The 13729-nt window shown below is 47.8% G+C and overlaps 1 protein-coding gene across 3 annotated transcripts in view; it reads left to right on the top strand.

Moving 5' to 3' along the window:
• Positions 1-363: 363 nt before the first annotated feature.
• Positions 364-13729, top strand: part of LOC147615756 (transcription initiation factor IIA subunit 2-like) — a 39115-nt gene continuing 25749 nt past the window's right edge. For 2 of the 3 annotated variants that reach the window (XM_086778352.1, XM_086778353.1), the window contains exon 1: positions 368-498. In XM_086778352.1, coding sequence (XP_086634478.1) covers positions 379-498 — 120 coding nt within the window. In that variant the 5' untranslated portion in view covers positions 368-378. Of the gene's footprint in view, positions 499-726; positions 1128-13729 lie in introns of those variants that run through there. The other variant, XR_015262628.1, reaches the window with a different exon arrangement.

The following is a 13729-nucleotide window of genomic DNA, read 5'->3' as shown; positions in this document are numbered from 1 at the left end:
TATTGTGACTTTTTGAGGTAGCAACTCTTGTCAAGGAGTATAAACAGTCTTGTTGGCCTTCATTGTTGGAGAGTTCAAGATGACCCCGACATGTTAGAGGAAGACATTGGGCCAATGCTTTCTCTCTTCTCTCCTGTAGGGGAAGTGCTCTCTCTTTACACGTAGGAAAAACCTTGGGTTTATTGACGCGTTGACTCCATATACCCTCGTTGACTCCATTTGTAAGCATTGAGGGGTTTGATGGTGGTGGGCCAGGGGCAAATGTTAGAAGTTGGAACTTGGAAGTTGGGGGGTCTTTTTGTGATAGATTTTTGGAGAGTATATATATAAGCTTTTGTGACCAGGCCCGTATCATATCCTTACCATATATAGAGGTAAATGACTGAGTATCGCCGAGACATCATTGGCACAGCCCTCGAGGACACCCTCGACCACCTTGTCACCGAAGGCTCCGTCTCTCCCCGACTCGCTGTGATCATAACCCTGCAATTCGACAAGGTTCTCTCTCTCTCTCTCTCTCTCTCTCTCTCACACACACACACACACACACACACACTCTGTCTTATGTCCTCTTGTTTTCTGCAACTCTTCATTTTAGGGTTTTTTCCCGTCTCTTCTGTTTTCGCTGGTTTTTAGGGTTTCCTTTCCATCAGGGTTTCCAATCAGTTAGGGTTAGCGTTTTATTTTCGTTAGTAGTGTCGAAACCTGACCTTCCTCCATTAACAGCACTCGGACGCAAGCCCCTTCCCTTGGAGCCCTAATGCTGGACATAAGGCCTTTTTTGCTGTTGACACCTTCATGTGACATACCCTACCTGCCACATTCGATGGGTGTTCAATGCATGAGCTGCCATACCGTCTCCAGGGGTGTCGGCATAGATGAAAGAGGCAAGTTTTCCAGCAAAGCAGGTCCCTAGCCCTTTCTGGGAGAGTGTATTGAGAAGCTGAAAACAACGTGCAGAAAAATCATCGGCCAATGTATCAGATTCCTAGAAGAAAGGGCTTGACCTGCAGACACGGGGAGGGATTTTCTGCTGGTGAAACTGTAACATGCGGAAGCTTGGTGGATAGAATCGGTAACTGCAATGTTCAGAATTCAGCAATCTTTCGTGAAGAAGATAACGCACAAGATAGATAGACAAGTGCAAAAAGAGAGAGAGAGAGAGAGAGAGAGAGAGAGAGAGAGAGAGACAAAGTATTCGGTCCCGAATACCCTCTGTAGGGCCCCCACCACCACGAATGGTGTATTTGCTTTATTAGAATGATGTACAATAACGCAAATCTGTAGTTCTTAAGATCTGTTCTTGACCTGCACTCTTCAACTTGGCTGTAGCTTTTCCCCTTGGCTGTCTTGGCCCTTGGAAGTCTTAAACCCTTTGTGAATTATGAGATGCTTGACTGAAAATCATGCCTATGCTTTTATAGGTCCTAAAGGTGCTGGTCGGCTGGCTCAAACAGGGGTCGGCATGTTTTGTTATTCTCCACGAGCAAGTCTACCCCTTAATCCAAGTGCTTTCCACACTTGTTTGCTGGCCGCCCTACGCATGATGGCCAGGTTGCTTACGCTGGCTGCTGGGCAGGTTATATGCCTTGCTAGGCTGGCCTCTAAGACAAGTTGGCTGGTTAGCCAAGCCCCATGGGCTGGTTGACAGCCTGCCAAAGCCCATCCTTGGGCTGGCCAACTGGGCCACAGCCTCCTAAGGATGGCCAACTCATGCCCTAGCCTTCCTAGCTAGAGGGCAAAGGCCATGGGCCATCTTGGCCCGTTTGGGTGGCCTAAGGCCTACCCCATGCCCATGTTCAAGGGATGCAATCCCTTTTTTGGGGTAGCCCTAAGGGCTGTCCCCCTTCTACATGCAACTACATGCTTCTCCTACATATGCCTGGTGTCCGGTTGCAAACCAAACACTCAGAACACCTGATATCATTCCAAAGTGAGACTCACAGTACGGACTAGCACTGCGTCATGTGCAGGACAATGCACACCAGAGCAAGACCATGTACGGGACTTGTACACATAACCTTGGACGCTTAGAGTGGAACCCTGTGTGGCTGACTCGTCCTGGACTGGGGCTCACATGGGACCAGTTTCCACCTTAGGTCGTCCTGTGCACCTGTTGTGCAGATATGTCCACGTGGCATCCAAGTGTGAGATGTATGACATTCTCTTCTGCTTAACTTGACGGAAGCTGCATAGTCTCCAGATAGTCCGTCGATAAAGCCGGATAGTCTTCGAAGAAGGCTTTGTGAAGCCAAACTACTTCGTGAGTTCCTTAGTCTTGAAACTTCATGAGGAATTTCCTTTATCTTCGGCTGGAGCCATGCTTGAAGCGGTGCAAAAGGATCTGTTTGTCAGAATGCACAGCGGAAATGAAAGACAACTGCTGTAGAGAGCAAAACGCAAAATAGAGAGGAAGAAAGAAAGCTATATTAACGTCTACTAGAGGCCGAACTCGACCTATGAGACAAATCAATGTACAACTGTCAATGTCCTCTGGATGTCCAGAAAAAAAGTACAAAATAAACATGAAATAAACTATGAAAGTATTGAGCTAGTGGTGAGGGGGGTGTGATGGATGGAGCACTACTGCTAAAGACTCAGTATGCAACCTATATGCGTAGGGTATACAAGAATGCAATGCAGATCTGTCTAGCTCCAACCAGTACCATAATGGGGGTGTAATATGCGATACATAGGCGATGGCGAGGCAAAAATCCCTTGGAGCATGATCTTCGGGTGTGAGTGTAAGTGAGCTAGCCGCTCCTGGATATGGTGCTGATGTCGATCCCGTATCTCTGTAATCTCCCTCTGATGTAGTCTGGGAGTCTGATAGCTTGGTGCTCTCGGTCTCTGTCTAGCTCAGAGGTCCGCAGCGCGCTGAAGTGTAACTCCCTCCTGTGTCAGGGTAGGCACTGGGATAGATCTCTGGAAGACATCAGTGAGCTGGAGCTGTCGCCCACCTCTCCCTGTGGTTTGAGTGTCAAATTCCCACGGATCCCCTCGTGATCGATCTTGGTTCGAAACTCGAATCCTGCAAACAAACAAACAAACCAACAAACAAGCAAGGGGGTGCAGGCCTGACTCACCTCCCAACCATGACAGCCGTGGGTAAGCCCACAGTCTTGGCTGTCCCCACCGAGCCACGAGCTGAGCTAACTAGGATGACGTACCGACCAATCTCCTCCTCGTGACGTCCCATACCGCCATGAAGCTGCCCTCGCGGGCCTCGAGATTGCTGCCGGCCTCGGTTGCACAAAGCAGGTGCACGTCTGCACTAGATCCAGGCTCCAAGACCATAGAGCTCTCACAAACTCGCGAGACTCTCTATAATACAATAACTAACCTTGGCCACCCTTTTATAGGCTCTTGGCCGGTCATCGGGCGTCCACACTTGGGTGCCCGCCCGTCCATACTTGGGTGCTCGCCCGTTAGTATTTCCCTAACTCAGCTCGTCAATCAGCCTGCCTAGTTCCAAGCTTCCCCAAGCCTCGAAACTAGTCTTGCATGCGTATAGCACACGGTAGATACGCACTGTGCACATGACATACTCCCCTTCCTCTAAGAGCTCTCTCTTGAGCTCACTAAAAAGCCAGGGTAATCTCTCTGAAGAGAAGTCAATGTCTCCCATGTAGCGTCCTCCTCAACACGATCCTTCCACTTGATCTTGTATTCCGTGATAAGCGTATGACGCAATCGTCGTTCACGAAATCCAAGAATCTTTTCAGGTTCGTGCGGAACAAATGTCATGTCCTCGACATCTATGATTTCTTGAGGAGTAACTAACTGATCTGTTCCATCCAGTACTTCCTTAAGTCTACTGACATGAAATACAGGATGAACTTTCACATGAGAAGGCAAATCCAATTCATATGCAACTGAACCAATCCGTCGTGTAACACGAAATGGTCCACAGTATCTAGGGGATAATTTCGGAGATCTACCTGTTCGTAAAGTCTCGGAATCTTTCGGAACTCGCAAATACACCATCGTTCCTTCAGAGAACTCTCTAGGTGAACGATGTCTATTAGAATAAAACCTGTCTCGGTCTTGAGCACTTCTAATAGATTCCTTCGCAACTTGTAACATTTCCTGCATATCTTGCAAAAAATTACGTGCTGCATCATGCTGAAGCCCTGAGAATCCTACTGTAACAGGTGATCTAGGTTGAAAACCGTACATAAGTATGAAAGGACTAAACCCTGTACTCGTATGCTTAGTACTGTTATATGCAAATTCTAACATAGGAAGATAATCCTCCCATGAACTCTGTCTTTTGGATACATATGCTCGAAGCATATCCTCCAAAATCTGATTCACTCTTTCAGTCTGGCCATCATGCCTGACAAATCTGACACTTGAGAACATAATCTTCTACATACCCTTTCATCTTCGGCCAATAAAAAGTGTGTTTCACTAATGATAGTGTCTTGTGTACCCCAGGGTGTCCAGCAGAAGGGGCGTCGTGACACTCCTTCAGAATCTTGGACCTAATGTCCGGGATCTGTGATACACAAATTTTGTCATTACGGAATAGCAAACCATTCCGAATCATCCACTGACCTCCTGCAGCCTGAATGGTAGACTGCGCAGTCACCGAGTCTTGGTCAATCAATGAGCTCCCGTCCTAGATCTTCTGCCAAAATGGACCAAAATAACTATCAGTCCTGCAAAGCCCTCTCAATGACTGAAATAAGTCAGTAGAAATCTCGGTGAACGACAAAGTATTCACCTCTCTAATCCGACTAAGCGCATCTGCAATACTATTCATGGACCCTTTCCGATAACGGATCTCAAAATCAAAATCTTGCATTAACTCTGCCCAACGAGCTTTCCTTCCTCTCAAATCATCCGCATCACACACATACTTGATTGACTGATGATCAGTCAATACCACAAACTTGGAGCCATATAAATAATGTCTCCAAACCTTGAGAGCATGAATCACAGCATAAAGCTCCTTCTCAAGGGTTGGCCAACGAGATTGAGTGTCGTCTAGCTTTTTACTTTCAAAAGCAACCGGTCTACCATCTTGAAATAAAGCAACCCCAATAGCATAGTCACTGGCATCAGTTTCAAGAACATAAGGCCGACTAGGATCAGGCAATGCTAAGATAGGTGCTTCCTTGACTTTATCTTTAAAAAGTCTGAAGGCCATATCCAAATCGTTATTCCAAGTGATAGGTTGATTGGACTTACGTCCACGACCTTTCAATAAGTCGGTCATCGGTAGTGTGAGCTGAGAGTACTCCCGTACAGAGTTCCGAAGAAAAACAACAAAACCGAGAAAAGAACGAAGTTGTTTCACTGTTCGTGGTATAGGCCAGTCCAAAACCTTCTGAACTCGGTCATAGTCAATGCTCAATCCATCTCTAGTGATCTTGTGTCCCAAGTAAATGATGTCGGTCATAAAGAACTCACATTTACTCAATTTAGCATATAGTTGATTCTGTCTTAAAATAGATAAGACAATCGTGAGGTGTCTGACATGATCCTCAAGAGTACGACTATATATCAAAATATCATCCAGGAACACCACCACAAATTTTCCCAAATGTTCACGAAAAAGATCGTTCATCATTTGCTGGAAAGTGGCTGGAGCATTGGTTAACCCAAAAGGTAATACGAGAAACTCGTAATGGCCATACCTAGTCCGAAAGGCGGTTCTTTCGACATGCCTTTCATGAATACGTATCTGGTGATAGCCAGTACCTAAATCTATCTTCGTGAAATATTTCGCTCCTGCTAACCGGTCAATTAGGTCATCTGATCTAGGGAGAGGATAACGGTTCTTAATTGTCAGCTTCTTCAATCTTTTGTAATCTATACACATTCTCCACGTATTGTCCTTCTTTCTCCTAAGCAACACAGGTGCACCCCAAGGTGATTTACTTGGACGGATCTGGCCCATCCTTAAATAATCTTCGAGTTGTTTAGCCAACTCATCTTCCTCAGCTTGGCTCATCCTATAAGGTGGAATACTAACAGGATGAGCACCAGGGATCAAGTCAATACGATGATCTACTGCCCGTTCAGGTGGTAAACCCGTTGGCAGTTCTTTAGAAAATACGTCTTGAAACGAATCAAGTATCTTCTGTAATTCTTTGCTTTCAAACACACTTAATTCATTCACATCCAAGGAAGGGATGAGAAAAGAAGAAAGTGGAATCAATACACAATGGAAAGCGGTATACAAAGAAGAATCCATTATATTTCCAAAATCAATTGTATTTACAAGAGGTCCCTGAGAGGGATGAATACAATCACCTAAAATACTATACTTGGTGTCCCTATGCTGAAAAAAAAAATATGACTAGACCAATCTATCTGGACGTCAAGAGTCTTAAACCACTCAATCCCTAATAACAAGTCTACATTTTCCAGATGCATAACATAGCATTCCAGAGTATCTTTGTAGTCCTGAATCTGGATTGGAAGCATCTCCACCTTGCGATCCCAAACTTGCCTTCCCGCAGGTAGGCGTACCTCATAGGTATGATCGCTGAGTGTCGTATCAAGACTCAATTTCTGCACAAGTTTGTAGTTAACAAAGTTATGCGAACTGCCAGGGTCTAACAGAATGTGAATTTTATGGCCATTCACTTCTCCATAAACTCGGAGAAGATCATGCAAGCCAAATACCTTAGAATTGAACAGACAATCAGAACAAGTACTAGGGCGAGAAAGTACAGTAATTGACGTACGTGTCAAAGACAACTGGTTAGCTGCCTTTGGCTTGGGTCTTGCGTTTGACTTGGTACCCTTTTGCTTCGGGCACTCATTACGTATGTGTCCTTTTTCTTCGCAGATAAAACAACTTCCTTCCTTCCTGAGCTTCAAAGCCCTAAGGAGTCGTTTCTTCTTCGCTGGTGTCGAACTTGTATTCTTCGAAGATTGGTCCGAAGACTTGCCTTCATTCGTGTTAGCCATAGGTGCGAAGAACTTTCTTTTATGCTTGTTCCCCTGCTCGGTAACGGGTTTCAACTTGGAAGAGACCATCGTATCATCATAGATACGAGCTGAATGAATGGCCTCGTCCAAAGTTTTACATTTGTTATTTTTAACCTGTAATCGGTACGAGTCTGGTAAACCAGCTACGAAAAACCCCAAAAGAGTAGTGGGGTCCATCTTTGTAGCTTTCAACCGCAAGTCACGAAATTTCTGGAGGTAGACCTCATAAGTGAGGTGTTGCGAGGTCATGGTCAAAGCTGAGAACCGGGCAACAACATCATAATCATCCTCTTTCTTGAAGACGTCTTCAAATTGTGCCCAAGTCGTTGGCTTTGGGTTCAGTTCCTTCCACCAAAGCAAAGCTTTGCCGGACAGGAAACCTGCTGCTAACTGTATCTTCTTTCCATCATCATATGGATGAAACTGAAAGTGAACTTGCGACTTGTGTAGCCACGTGTCCACGATCTCCTTGGCTCGCTGCTTTTGCTCGCCCCTAAACGGTTCCGGAGTAATATTGGGGCCTAAAGCTGAAGCCAAGGTATCCATGCCCGAGAAAGTAGAGAGGGTAGTGGTCAATAGAGCGATGGAGTTCTGCAAAGCCTGCATCTGGGCTGCGATTTGTGCCTGACGTTCCGCCGAAGAAGCTTCGAGAGCTACTTTGAACTCTTGGAAATCTGATTTTGACACAAAATCGTCAAAAAGATCGGCATCGGTACCTTCCGTAGCCGGCAAGCCTTCGCGTTCCACAAGGGGCTCCAACTCCGATTCTTAGGTCGACATCGTGAAGAGGATACGCGGAGAGAAAATTCGATCTTTGCACAACAAAAGTGCGAGCGAACTTGAGAGCTTGAGAGCTTGAAAACTTGAGAACTTGAGAACTCGAGAGATGTGTGGCAAGAAGCCCACTTGAGGGGTTTTATAAAGGTTTCCCAAAAGCCAAAAATCTACAAAAGCTAGGCTTAGCTTTTGCTTTAGCTTTTGTGTTTTTTTTGAATAAATATATAAATAAATAAATAAATATATATGGATATATATATATTCTATTGTCTTTTAAAAAAAATAAACATCTTGAAACCTTTGAAACTTTGGAGAGAGGGGGTTCTTTTAAAACTTTTTAAAAAAAATTTTAAACTCCAAAAAGAGAGAGCCCAAAAAAACGTGCGCTTTCACCTTTGTTTTTTTTTTCTCCAGGATTAACTGGCGGCATGTGCTGCTGGCGCTGACGTCAACCTGCGCTGCCCTTCTTGCTGGCGCCTGAGTGCGCATAGGTAGGCTGCGCCACCCTCGAGTACGCCTGGCCACACCTGGGCTGGCTGCGCTGGACCTGGCCTGGGTGCTGCCTGGCTGGCTGCGTTGCCTGACCTGGGCGTTGCTGTTAGAAGTCATCTCCTGTCTAGATTTATACACCAGGGCCTTTGTTGTGGGTGTGCCCTTCCTTATGAGGTGTTTTCCCATTTTTCCCCACTCTCCGTATTTTTCCCCTATTTTTCCCATTTTTTCTGAGGCTTGGGAGGGCTGCCAGAGGGTGCCAAGAGCAGTACAGTGCTGGCCGACTGGATGTTTATCAGTCGTGGGCACTCTTGCTGCTGGCCGACTGGTTTTGATCAGGTTTTGGCACCAGATAGCTGGCCGACTGCATTTATGCAGTCGTGGACTTCTTTTATCAGTCGTGGGCTTCTCTTATGCTGGCCGACTGCCCTCTAGGGGAGTATATATAGGTCCTCAGCCCCCATACCTCATTTGTATCATATCTCGGGATCTTCTTGTGTATATAGAGCAGAGTTACACGCCTACATCTCTCTCTCTCTTGTGCTATTTTTCTGCCTGCGTTTTTGCTTTTGCTCTTGTGTTCCCAGATTTGGTCATCATCTCCGCTGCATATTCTGACATGGTATCAGAGCCTAGGCTCTAGATAGGTCTTGGGATTTGTGTGAGCAAGAGGGGGACTGTTTTGTGGTTGATTGGTGGACTGTTTTGGGCTGATCGGGAAGAGGAGAAGCAAGAGGAAGGCGGGCTGATTTGCTGGACAGCCACTTGCAGGTATCAGTTCTTCTTTGTTCCCACCCACCCACCCTTTTCAGTGTACATTCCCGCTATGGCAGATCTGTATGAGATGGCCGAGAGACATGTGAAGATCCCGACACTCCCCACGTTCCCGGTGGACCGTCAATTGGACGGGAGCAACTACGGCATATGGAAGGTGATGATGGAATCCGTTCTGGAGTCTTACGACCTCGCCGATTTCGTCGTTGTTGGTGTTCCACGGCCGGAAGTAGAGGAAGGGGAGTTACCGTCGATCCGGAAGGACCGGGAGGCCCAGACACAGATGTGGGATCGTGTCAACGCCAGGGTCCGTTCGTTTATTTTCCTCAACTGCACACCGCAGGTAATCAATCATGTAAAGCATATGACGTTGGCCAAAGGTATATAGCAGCATTTGGCTTCTCTGTACAACAGGGTATCGCCCATGAAGAGGATTTCTTTGGAAGTACAGATGCGGGTTATGAGCCCTGCAAAGTCGTCGACGATGTGGGAGCATATTAACAAGCTGCAGGCTCTCCAGCAGGAAGTTCTTCAGGCTGGGAAGGAGATATCGTCAGAGGACATGGCCATAACGTTGCTGTCACATTTGCCCTCTTCGTACTCAGCATTCTACTCGTCGTTGATTACCAGTGGCAGGCTCAGCACCATCACGTGGGAGGAGCTTGTGCCCATGGTCCTGGACCAGGAGGAACGATTCACGAACCCTCCTCAGGGTGGAGGTTCGGAGGCCTTTACTGGCCAACGGTCGAAAGGCCGTAACACGGGCAAGGGGAAGGCTTCGTCGGAGAAGTCTTCTGAGAAGATGTCCGTTAATGACCGCGAGAAACTGAAGGCAGAGAGGACCTGTAATGATTGTGGCGAGAAAGGCCACTACTGGAGGCAGTGTCCCAAGCGGAAGACCGAGAAGGGTGAAGACTCCTCAGCAATCATGAAGACTCCGGCTTTTGTGCACCTAGAGGTGATGGACACCGATGTTTCATTTTCTTCAGGTAGGGAGGAGATTGGAGGATTCTCCGCAACGGATACTCGGGAGTGGATTCTCGATAGTGGTGCTTCCAAGCACATGACTCCTTCCCGTTCCGGTTTACAGGATCTCTGCAGGCTTTCTGGTCATATTCTTACTGGGGATACGTCCACTATCCCAGTTCACAGTGAGGGCAGGATGGAGATAGTTCCCAATGGCAGAGGAGGGAAGCATTCCTCCCAGGTGTTGTATGTTCCGGCACTTGGTTTTTATCTGTTGTCAGTGCTTCAGGTTTGCAAGACTGGCGTACGGGTGGAGTTTGATGAGCATTTTGTTGCTCTCCGGGACAAAGCAACAGGCCAAGTGATTTGGGAAGGTGGAGTGGAGAATGGAGTCTACAGGCTTTCAGCACTCTCTCCCCCAGGTCCTCAGGATTGTGATGAGTGGCAGTCTGCTGGTAATGGCTACTCAAGTGTGGATACGCTGCAGGTGCGGGCTTTCCGAGACCAAGTGGTGGATAGCTTGCCAGTAGATGGCAGCAGTTGGCAGGAACTTTCCAGTACTGAGGTTGGTAGTTCTTGTGTTCGTGAGTCAGAGGAAGCTGAACAGGTCACTTATGCTCTGATGTCTCGTAGTGTTCGGGACATAGAACTTCCAGTAGTTGAGGATGTTCTTTCCACGGGGACCTTTCGGAAAGCTAGGCAGGTGACAGGTGATTACTTGCAGAAGGAGGTGGTTTCTCCAGGCTTTGTGGTTCCGGATTCAGAGGGGGTGGTTGACAGGTTTCAGAAGGCCTTGCATGGTCTTCAGAAGGTTTCCAGGACTTGTTTGTGCACCGTAACAGGTGTTGATCCTTGTGAGCAGTGTGATGTCTCTGTGGCTCAGAAGCTGTATGGTTCATTGATCTGGTTGATGGACACCAGATTGGACGGGAGCTTCCTGATGAGGCGGTTGAGCTCATGGTTGCAGATGTCTCTTTGGGAGGCAGGATCGCGTTTCCTGTGGTTTCTGCGGCATGCGAAGGATCATGGACTCTTGTACACAGGAGGGGGATTGTTGGATGGAGTCCGACTCCACGGTTGGAGTGACTCGGTTTGGGGAGGAGATCCGGACACGAGGAGATCTACTTATGGCCCAGGAGCAGTTTTATGGAGGAGGAGGAGGTTACATTGCAGGTTTGGGCTTCCACTGGAGGAACCCATGGTCATCCCGAGGCACTTTGTTCGTGAACAGATCGTTGCTGATGACATCTTGCTGGAGTTCTGTTCGACGGAGGACAGTACGGTGGACCTCTTCACGAAGTCGCTCTCTCAGGACTTGCTCAGGCGGCACCTCAGCTCCCAGTGGTTGGTTTCACAGCCAGGAGCTGAGAGGGGGTGTTAGAAGTCATCTCCTGTCTAGATTTATACACCAGGGCCTTTGTTGTGGGTGTGCCCGCCCTTATGAGGTGTTTTCCCATTTTTCCCCACTCTCCGTATTTTTCCCCTATTTTTCCCATTTTTTCTGAGGCTTGGGAGGGCTGCCAGAGGGTTCCAAGAGCAGTACAGTGCTGGCCGACTGGATGTTTATCAGTCGTGGGCACTCTTGCTGCTGGCCGACTGGTTTTGATCAGGTTTTGGCACCAGATAGCTGGCCGACTGCATTTATGCAGTCGTGGACTTCTTTTATCAGTCGTGGGCTTCTCTTATGCTAGCCGACTGCCCTCTAGGGGAGTATATATAGGTCCTCAGCCCCCATACCTCATTTGTATCATATCTCGGGATCTTCTTGTGTATATAGAGCAGAGTTACACGCCTACATCTCTCTCTCTCTTGTGCTGTTTTTCTGCCTGCGTTTTTGCTTTTGCTCTTGTGTTCCCAGATTTGGTCATCATCTCTGCTGCATATTCTCACAGTTGCCTGGCTGGCTACGCAGGCCTGGCCGACCAGGCCTGGCCGCGTGCTTCCCTGCCTGCGTACAAGTCCGCCTGTGCACAAGGCTTGCACACGAACGTGTGCGAATGTGCTTTCTTGGCCGACTATGTACTCGCCCGCCACAACGCTGCCCACAAACATGGCGCCAACACGACCTCTAGCACGTTGTCCAGCACGCCACCACGTTTCAACCCTTCTCTTCGCTCTCTCTCTCTCTCTCATTCGCCAAAAAAAACAACGAAAAGCATTATGCTTTTTTTTTTCTTGTCTTCTCTCATGCGACTGCACAAACACGACTCCTCTTCTTTGCAAAGCAAACAAGCCTATGACACTACCATCTCCCATCAACATGGGGTTCTTTGATGATGAAAAAAACACATACCAAATCTGAAAACTGCAGTATGCACAGAAAAAACAGCAAGCTTTTAACACATACCGCTCTTCGACCTCTTCTTCTCTACCTACCGACTTGCTCGTTCACGAGGTATGCTCTGATACCACTGTCAAATCCCCACGGATCCCCTCGTGATCGATCTTGGTTCGAAACTCGAATCCTGCAAACAAACGAACAAACAAACAAGCAAGGGGGTGCAGGCCTGACTCACCTCCCAACCATGATAGCCGTGGGCAAGCCCATAGTCTTGGCTGTCCCCACCGAGCCACGAGCTGAGCTAACTAGGATGACGTACCGACCAATCTCCTCCTCGTGACGTCCCATACCGCCACGAAGCTGCCCTCGCGGGCCTCGAGATTGCTGCCGGCCTCGGCTGCACAAAGCAGGTGCACGTCTGCACTAGATCCAGGCTCCAAGACCATAGAGCTCTCACAAACTCGCGAGACTCTTTATAATACAATAACTAACCTTGGCCACCCTTTTATAGGCTCTTGGCCGGTCATCGGGCATCCACACTTGGCTGCCGCCCGCCCGTCCATACTTGGGTGCCCGCCTGTTAGTATTTCCCTAACTCAACTCGTCAATCAGCCTGCCTAGTTCCAAGCTTCCCCAAGCCTCGAAACTAGTCTTGCATGCGTATAGCACACGGTAGATACGCACTGTGCACATGACATTGAGTCCGTAGCAGTGCCTCTCTGTGGCGCTGTGTCTCTAGCAAGAACTGGCCAAATCTGCGCTGGTCTGTGGATTCCTTGATGTGGTAGAGTGAGGGATGTCCACTGAAGATGATGGTGTATCTCTCTCTAATGTCACTATATGCTCTGCATCTGCATACATAATGCTCCTCACTCTTAACCTCCTCCTGCATATCCTCTCTGCTCTGGGGATCCGTGTTGCCCTACTTGCCTCAATCTCAAGTTGGTGTGATGACACTCTGAGCTGGCCAATCGCCACTCGGACAGTGTATTAACTCTGCTCTATACACAAGATCCGATACACATGATACAAGAGGTGTGGGGGCAAGGCCACATATATATATGGCCATAGGTTGCTGGTCGGTCAGCCCAAAATAGACTGACAGTAGCCCCAGTTGTTCATGACTAGGAAAATCAGCAGTTTGTCGAGGAAATGCACGTCGGCCAGGACAAACTTAGTCGGCCAAGTCATCACACAGTTGGCCAGGTCTGTAAACAGCCGACAGCACTATACTGTCCCACGACCAAAAATAAAAGGGGAAAATATACGTGGAAAATAAGGGAAAAATGGAGATACACCTAACTAGGTGGGAACACCCACAACAGAGGCCCTAGTGTGTAATGTACAGACAGGAGTTGACTGCTAACACCCCCTCTTAGCTCCTAGATGTGGAACCAACCCCAGTGAACTGGAGTGCTACCGGAGAATAGCCTGAGGTAGAGACTTCGTGAAGAGGTTTGCCGCATTGTCCTCCGTCGAACAATAAACAAG

Source organism: Cibotium barometz, chromosome 39 (assembly GCF_041138505.1).
Source record: "Cibotium barometz isolate CiBa-2024 chromosome 39, ASM4113850v1, whole genome shotgun sequence".
Taxonomy (NCBI): domain Eukaryota; kingdom Viridiplantae; phylum Streptophyta; class Polypodiopsida; order Cyatheales; family Cibotiaceae; genus Cibotium; species Cibotium barometz.
This window is presented reverse-complemented; position numbering and strand designations above follow the sequence as displayed.